The sequence below is a fragment of the Hakea prostrata genome, chromosome 9 (genome assembly GCF_041222555.1).
Source record: "Hakea prostrata isolate BN-2017 chromosome 9, UWA_Hpros_2, whole genome shotgun sequence".
Classification (NCBI taxonomy): Eukaryota; Viridiplantae; Streptophyta; class Magnoliopsida; order Proteales; family Proteaceae; genus Hakea; species Hakea prostrata.
In genome coordinates this window covers 6,806,660-6,815,591 of record NC_142608.1, presented here as the reverse complement: position 1 = coordinate 6,815,591, position 8,932 = coordinate 6,806,660, and the positions used below count along the sequence as shown (strand labels likewise).

The following is an 8,932-nucleotide window of genomic DNA, read 5'->3' as shown; positions in this document are numbered from 1 at the left end:
TCGTCTCACAATTGCATCCAAAGAAGAAGAAAAAAAAATCTCTTAATAAGTTACAAAGTATAGGAATACAACAATGAATGATTAAAACAAAAAGAGTGTGACAAATGCTACAAGATCCATAGAAAAATTGATGAGGAGAATGACACTAGAAATTTAGAGCTTTGAAAATATGAATATTATGAAGTTAGAGATAATACCGTGACTAGACTGCAACCACAATGCTTCCTGACTTCAAAGGGGGCAACTTTGACTAGAAAATCTTGCAACTTCATAAATGTGGAGTTATAGACATTTGATCTCAGTCTCATATGGAGGATTCCATCTAAATTAACCACATTTATTTATGTACGTGAAGATTAAAGGGTCTTTCATCATCAACTTCACCCTACACTCTTCACTCAAGTTTAGATGAGTAAGGTTTACTAAAAGAAAAAAAAGGCAAGATGAGTATCAAGCACTAAAATATAAGTTTAGGCTTGATGGTCCAAAACCTACTTAGTTTACCCTAAGCCTGAATAAATAAAATCAAAATCCTGGTCCTAAGGAAGTGATTTGGAATTAGGGTTAGGGCTAAGCCAGGGTTTAGTAATTGGCTTGGTCCCCTATCCAATTTTGATGGTAACCTTAATTCTAATCAATGATACTGACTTCGATTTTGACGTCCACTATCCACTAGTTTTTGCTAGTCAAGGGTGTGCGGTCCAAAAGTTTGTTGACTATAATAATTATTTATTGACAGTAATCATGTGGTTCACACAATTTTCACAATATATTATTATTATTACTATTATCAACATGAATTCTAGATATTTAAGATTTTGTCCTTATGTGTTTTCTGTCCATATAATACTAACAATAAAGCCTTTCTTTTTCATGATTGAAAATCTTTTCGCATATTCATAGATTGATTAATGGAAATCTAATTAGACGATCTTTCGGCCAAAAAACTAAGAGATAAAAATAGCCTGACCTCGTCAATGGTAGGTTACTAGAGCGGTTAAAAGCCCAGACTCCCATGGGGTGCCCTTGGGTTCGCATCCATTCAGTGACGTTTCATTTCTAGTATTAAAAAAGCACTAGTACCAAAAAAAAAAAAAAAAAAAAAAAGAAGAAGAAGAAGAAGAAGAAGAAGAAGCCTGACTAGTTCAAATTGAGAAGTCGGATTTGTATGATTTGGTACCAGCATTTCAAGTTCTGAAGCCTTGATTAAAGTCCCATGCCCTCCTTGGATCAAGGTTTAGAATTAAAATAGACTTTACATTAGTTTATTAAAAGTCAAGGTCAAAGTTTCATAAAATCTTACCCACTACCAAATTGATCATTTGCAGCAAGGGTTACAATAGGGCCAAGCTGGGTCGGGCTTTTACAATATTCCCAAGTCTAGCCCTATATATATTTTTTAATCTAAGCCTACTTTTGTCATGACCCTAATTTAAGGCCAAGATAATTGTCTCTAACCCTAAGAAAGGGCCAAGCTAATTAAGTACATTATCGCCTTGATTGTCCCTAATTGGACTTGATAGGGACGGGTTGGCTTTGGTCCTAGCCCTATTGGTCATCCTTTTCCCTGTCTCTAGTCTTGATTGTTCCTGTCCCTGATTGGCCCTATTCGTGATAAAGTATGTTTTCATTCACAATTGTTTGATAAATTAATATCCATATTCAACAAAAAAAAAAATCCATATTCAAAACATTATTAACAAGTAATTCAATCGTAATAGTAAAAAGGAAAAAAAAGAAAAATGGTATTTTAATTTCAAACATAACTATCTCTCCTTAATAAGTTTTTTTTTTTTGAGAAATAACATTTGAAGCAAATGAAATATGTCAATATTTTTTTTTAACTAAAAGTAACTTAGATCAAACTTCAAGGGGTTAAAATAAAAAGTGAACTCATAGTCTAATATGATCAAAATGACTTAAGGTCAAAATCATTGCTTATATCAAGGTTAATACGAAGATCCGGGTAAAAATCAATGACATGGACAAAGTCAAGATTAATGACAAATTTAGCGTCAAGATTAGGGCAAAAATTAGGATCAGGGTCAATGCCAAAATTAAGGTCAAGATAAAGGCCAAAATTAGGTTAGGATCAGACCAAAATTATGGTCAAGATTAGGGCATGGATTAGGGTCAGGATTAGGGCCATAATCAGGATTAGAATCAAGGCGATCATTAGGGCCAAAATCTAGGAGGGATTGGGACTGGCCCAGCGGGACAAAGAGTAATTCAAGACCCATAGGGTAAGAAATAAACATTAGATTGAATTTTTCTATAGTATAGGGAAGGTAGATGCAAAGTCTCAGCTTTTCTGGATTAAAAATGACATAGACCAAACCTCAGGGGATCCATATGAAAATTACCTTAAAAAGAAAAAACGAGTATTTTAGTTACAAACATAACTATTTATCCTTGATAAGTTTTTTTGATACATCACATTTGAAGCAAATGAAATATGTTAGTATTTTTCTTGGAACTAAAAATGACTTATGTCAAACTTCATGGGGTCCAAAAAAGAATTACCCTACGAAATAATATGATCAAAATGACTTAAGGTGAAAATGCTTATATCAAGGTTAATATGTAGCTAAGCTTAAAAATCAAGGACAATATTAGAGTCAAGATTAAGAACAAATTTAGCATTAAGATTAGGACAAAAATTAGGGTCAAGATCAAGATTAGGACTGGATCCGAGTCAGGACTAGGGCCAAAATCAGGGCGAACGTTAGGGTCAAAATCTAGGAGAGGTTGAGACTAGCCCGACGGACCAAAGAGTAATCCGATGCCCATTTTTTGCCCTAGTCAGGGCCAGAATATTTTAGCCCTCCCCGTCCGCCCTCAGGTTCAAAATCTTGAACCCGAGTCTTATTTGAACTCAAGACAGGTCAAGGCCACTAGAGCCAAACTTGCATCCCTATTTGCAATTCTAAAATAAAGTATTAATAGATTTATTATAATAATAATAAAATAATTTAATAATAAAAATCAAACTAGACCTTTGTTTAGTCTTCTATCGTTTTTATTGAATTAAAGACAAATTACATATAGACCCCTTATACTTGCAATCAAGTATATCTATTATGAAAAAAATCACTTACAAATGTCTCTTTAGTGTTTTAATAGAATCATTTATATAGAAAGTATCTATAATTGATTTTTTTTTTCTTCAGAAATAATAGATGTATTGATTGCAAATAAAAAAGAATATATATATATATATATATATATATATATATATATATATATATATATATATATATATATATATATATATATATATATATATATATATATAATATCCATATATATATATATATACCCCTAAATTAATGTGGTAAATTCTCACATCTGCCCACAAAAAAACGACTGCACTAACAACATCCACGTATTTGTGTCTTTTCTGATAACCAATTTGTGGTTTCTTTTTTAATTACTCAAAGTGGAAATATTCCTAGTGAGGTTGAGGGTATTTTGGAGGATACGTTACTCATATCCTCCACTTGTGCTTCTTATAATTTTTTTCATGTTTGTCGGGATGTCAATGGTTTGACAGATTCCCTAGCTAGGAATGCTCTGTCTATTCCAAGTAAGACAGTTTGACCGTTATCTGATCCCTGGTTGTGTAGTGTGTTGTCAACTTGGTGGTTTCCTCGGTAGTTCTTTTTTTCTAATAAAATATCTTTTTACCAAAAAAACAGAAAAAAACATCCACATGTTTCTTTTTTACTTTTAAGAGAATCCAAATAATGGAAGGAAGAATATCCCACGGTCCCACCTTATTAGGGCTGCGAAGACCCCAAGTTTTTTTTTTTGTAAAGCAAAGACCCCAAGTCAGTCTTCGTCAATGTTGTCAACACTCACAGCTGCCCACAAAAAAGGGGTGCACTGGCATCCACGATCCACATTTATCTTTCTAACTTTTTAAGAGGAGCCAAATAATTGAAGGAAGAATGTGCCACGGTCCCACCTTATTAATTGGGCTGCAAAGACCCCAAGTCAGTCTTCCTCATTTTCTCACTGGCGAAGACCCCAAGTTAGTCTTGAGGGGAAGTCATCCCACGCTAAAAGTCTACCACTCAATTATATTGATTCTATCCAAATTCTTATCCCCTGTTTCAAGTAAATTAATATAAAACATTTGTTACAAAATTTAGATTATTCTTTTCATTGAAAAGGGAGAAAAAAATTGTGAAGATTGTTTCTATCTGCCTTTTCATTTATCTTGCGCTATACAATGTTCGGACTTGTGAGTTCATCCTATATAAGCATTAGTCCTGTGAACTACTCGTGCAAATATTGACCCCATTAGAGTAGTCTCATCAGAAGTCTAGTATAGTCCACAAAATCTGGTAGAGATCCCATGCCCAAGTCTTTATGCAAGTATTAGTCCTGTGAGCGAACTACTAGTGCAAACACTGGCCCTATTAGCGTACCCGCATCATAAGTACTCTAATACAATCCACAGAAGAACACACTACTACCCAACGCGAGAAATAGAGAAACAGAGGGAATCTGAAATTGGCCAAAGTCATTTTCATAGCTGTGGCCATGTAACAGCAGATGCTATTGGTTATGTAAACTAAACTGATCAATAAAATTCCTATTTACCAAAAAAGACAACTCATCCAAATGAACATCGAGATGTAATTCTTTTCCATCCTTAGGTAACAAAAAGCAATACAATGCTCGAGCTCTTGCCATAGTACGGTTTGTGAAGGGCAAATGTATTCAACATTAACCCACAAGCAATAAGTTGAAATTACAGATGCGAATGCTTGGTTATTGTGTATCTCTAATTCTCTATTGCATCTAACATAACATAAATGGAACATGGTTTTTTTTTACCCAAACTAACTTGATGACAGGCATAAACTTATTGTACATACATTATATAACCTTTGTTCCGATCTCATTAACGGGGCTCAAAATCAGTGATTGACATTTCATTAGCAGATGTTGGATTCGATTTGCTTGTAGATTGACCTGACTCAGCACCTTGCGTATATTTCCCTCCTAAAGGAAAGCCTAATTCCATTCTACTTTGCACAAAAAATGCTGGTTGCGAAGGTGGTGGAATAGTAACTGAGTAACTGCTTAACATAACCACTATCTCTGCCATAGTGGGTCTACTAGCTACATCTTCTTGAACACACAATAACCCAAGGTGAGTGCATCTCATCACTTCACTTCTTGTACAATTTTCTCTCACTGTTGGATCAATCAACTCAAAGATTGCTTCTGCATTCCATTGTCTCCATGACTAAAACAACCAAAATGTATAACTCATCAGATTTCTCAAGTTTTCAAGCAATGTGAAGGACCTAGTAGGTTGTAGCAATTAATATAAAGTTTTTTTTTTTTTTTTTTTTTGGTAAACAAGCAATTAATATCTAGAAGCTAGCACAAGAAAAAGAAGTTCCAATATCGTACTTACATAGCTTATAAGGTCTTCCCCTTGGTCGGTTTCATAAAAGCTATTATTCTTTTTTCCGGTTATAATCTCCAAAACCGATACACCAAAGCTAAATACATCTGACTTTACTGAGAACTTTCCATGCATTGCATACTCTGGAGCCATGTAACCACTGCAAGCATTTACATGAAGATTATTAAATCAAATAATTTAACTATTCCATTTGATCATGTTTTCCTCTTTATCCTTAATAATGGGAGAAGATAGATTTTTCCCATCATCAAGAATGATGTAATCATCATTTTGAGAGAAGGGACAAGATAGTGATTTAATACACACTCTGCTGTTAGGTTCTTTCTTTTGAAAGTTAAGAAAGAAACTAGCAAAAGAAAGAAGCTAGCAAATGTCAATGGGTCAAGATGTTTTCTCTAATCATATCTACGAGAAAATATAATGAGGCTGTCAAACTTACTATGTCCCAACTATTCTATTTGTATTTGCTTGAGATTGATCCACACCAAAAATTCTCGCCATCCCAAAGTCTGAAATCTTGGGATTCATTTCTCCATCTAACAAGATATTGCTTGCTTTAAGATCTCTATGAATAATTCGAAGGCGAGACTCTTCATGCAGATAAAGAAGCCCTCGAGCCATCCCTTCTATGATCTTGTAGCGTATTTGCCAATCTAGTTCCTTGCATTTCTCAGGATCTGTAGTCATCCATACAAATCAGATAATTATAAATATGGATTTTATCAAGTAGAAAGTTCTACATCTTAAAAGTTTGATGCATCTAAAAAGATGATGAAAGTGTTATGATTTTCACTAGCAGTTTCATATTTGCAGAAAATTGGTATGTATAATCCGTGGAAGTTCTTATAACATGAGAGAAAATATCTAGATCTGGCCAAAAAATAGGAGAATAGAAGTATGTAGGGCGCACCAAAGAGAAAGTGATCAAGGCTTTTGTTGGGTACAAATTCATATATAATGATCTTTTCTTCCTTCTCCAAGCAAAACCCTAGTAGCCTAACCAGATTGCGGTGTTGAAGCTTTGCCACTAACATAATCTCATTCTTGAATTCTTGTGTACCTTGATTCAAATATTTTGAAAGCCTCTTGACAGCAACTTCTGATCCATTAGGAAGTTTACCCTAATTAGATAATACAAGTGATTAGTGAACCTATGCCGCTTAAAAATAAAATGAAAATTGTTTTCCAATCTTCCAAATTTGTACTTAATAAGAATTTCTATTCAGAGGCATACTGAAATTTGAAAATCAAGAATTCTATTTCATGTAATCTACTGGGTTTCACCTTATAAACAGTGCCAAATCCTCCTTCACCAATTTTATTGACTTCTGCAAAGTTGTTTGTGACTTCGAGGATTGTACTTAAATCAAATTGTAATGACGATGCCTTCTGAAATTTGTGTTCATCTGTGCAAAAGTAACAACATAACATGGATTACAGTTTGAAATTCATAAAAAAAAAAAAAAAATGATAAATTTTTGAATGGAAAGTAAAAACTTATATTTTAATTAAATTTCCAATGTAACTTTAAATAATAAAAAATATATAATTGAAATGAAAAACATAAAATAGATAAATAGATTAGAAAGGCCAAAACAAAACTCCAGCCAACCATTGTCCTCGTCCTTTGACGCCCCTTGAGTCTTCCTGGTTGGCAGACAACATAAGAGTGTAAAGAATATAATTACTCCAGCAGCCACAACTGGCACAACAATTGCAATAATTTTTCGGGTCGATCTTCGCTGTTTTTCTGCATAAAATAAATAAACAAATACATAATTTGAATTGGTTGAGGATGCGAACCCCTCGATTACGTTCCCATGGGTAGAGGTATGTGCTCCACAACATATGATAGGTATCCAACTAACAAAATGAATTGAGATGGATTCCCCAATAGGGGGAAATGCATGTCTCTCTATCCATGCATTAGGTGGAGCACATATCACTCCCTTGACAGGGAAGTGATCCAGATTCAGATTGACTTGCTATGTCGCTCGAGCTCACCGTGAATGGCAGTTCCGTTACTCGGAGACGACGGCAGTGCAAGGATAGCAGGGGAAGGAGCAGGTGCCGAAGCTTGAATTCCATAGAATGGGTAAATCTCAAACCTGATGATACAGTTAGGATTGAAAACCCTTCCTCCTCGGCTGAAGTTACAGCAACCAGGCAGATAAGCAATGGCACTTCCAAGGCATTCGTTACAGTCGTTCCGTGATAGATCAGGGCTACACTGCGCCAGACAATACAAACTCTCGGATTTCGTAAAATTCGCTTGTCTGGTGGCGAATCTCTTAGAATTGGAGGCAGCTTCAGTTGCTGTTACGTTGGTTATATTGCTCCATAGCTGACTAAAGCGAGCCGGATCAGAGACGTTGTGGGTATTGTGCATTTCATAAGCAGGAGACTCGGAGAAAGTTGAGAAGAATGACTTGTTCGAGTAGCGCAAAGAACACTCATCGTACCAAATGGTTGCAATTTTCCTGTTGGGGCAGTACTGGAGGATCTCAGTAGCGGCGGTGGCGACACAACCGCTGCAAACATCTTGGGTGAGATCGACTCTGCAGTAGAAGTGGCCATAAATGGTATTGGGATTCTGGCCGACGGTGGCGTTGTGATAAGATTTGTTGGAGGAGTAGGATGAAAGAGAAGAGAGGAGTTTGCTGAGGTTTGTTTCGTAGGTGCTGTTCGATGCGTATTGAGTTTTGTTGGAGCAAAAATCGTTGAGGTAATTCGGGTCGGTGCTGCTGCTGCTGAAACTGGCCAGGAAAGAGAGGACAAAGAGGAAGAAGAATAAGATGAGCAAGAGTTTCGTGGTTCTTGGGGCTGTGTTGGAATATGTTTCCATCGTTTTTGCACTCTCTTAATCTTAGGGCTTAAGAACAAGAAGACGCCTTGGAATCAAGGAGGCCAGCAAAGATCTATTAAACCGTCATTCACGATAGCGAGCAAGGGATGATTCCTCTATCTTGGTAGAAGAACACAGAAGAAACACGAGCTCGTCGACGCAGTGTCTCCGGTTCAACTACTTCAGTGTTAACTGTTGAACGTAGATAGCATATGATGTGCATTTAATATATAGCATTCAGGTCTCGACCAACTCCTTTGACCATTAATTAGATTGTTCTTGCTTATTATAATTTTCTTGTGGTATAATCCTTATTGCCCCTTGTATTATATTTAATTACTATATATTATTACATGTATTTTTTGAAATTACAAATCCAATCTTTAACTTTATCGGTGACACTCACTTGCGTTTCATTGATTCCTATATATGGGTGGTGGTCCATAGGCAGTTTTTCAACCAGGGGTGTATTGGAATTCAATGGATTCTAAGGCGTCCGAGATCTCTAAAATGGAACTTCCCATCCACAAGTGCTCTTAATTGCGACAAATCGATCTGCGCGGGTCTTCGTGGCTATGGAGTGCTTGCACGCAATGATGCTAGGCATGGCATCTTCGGTGCCATTTAGGCTTCCTGTGTTC

General features: G+C 35.8%; 1 protein-coding gene across 1 annotated transcript; it reads right to left on the bottom strand.

The window, feature by feature from the left end:
* Positions 1 to 4,662: 4,662 nt before the first annotated feature.
* Positions 4,663 to 8,605, bottom strand: LOC149004350 (cysteine-rich receptor-like protein kinase 25). Its single transcript, XM_089167973.1, has 7 exons — positions 7,451 to 8,605; positions 7,059 to 7,196; positions 6,731 to 6,852; positions 6,357 to 6,567; positions 5,886 to 6,123; positions 5,435 to 5,585; positions 4,663 to 5,260 (listed from the first exon to the last, which is right to left on the bottom strand). Exons 1-7 carry the CDS (start codon positions 8,289 to 8,291, stop codon positions 4,913 to 4,915), a joined length of 2,049 nt encoding a protein of 682 aa, XP_089024099.1. The 5' UTR covers positions 8,292 to 8,605; the 3' UTR covers positions 4,663 to 4,912.
* Between the last annotated feature and the right edge of the window lie 327 nt (positions 8,606 to 8,932).

What these genes read in the sequence shown, in the direction of transcription:
- LOC149004350 (XM_089167973.1), bottom strand. Translation starts at nt 8,291, where the DNA reads ATGGAAACATATTCCAACACAGCCCCAAGAACCACGAAACTCTTGCTC. An exon ending in TAACGGAACTGCCATTCACG is followed by an intron (nt 7,197 to 7,450) that starts GTGAGCTCGAGC and finishes TATTTTATGCAG; the next exon opens with AAAAACAGCGAAGATCGACC. An exon ending in GATTTGGCACTGTTTATAAG is followed by an intron (nt 6,568 to 6,730) that starts GTGAAACCCAGT and finishes TTATCTAATTAG; the next exon opens with GGTAAACTTCCTAATGGATC.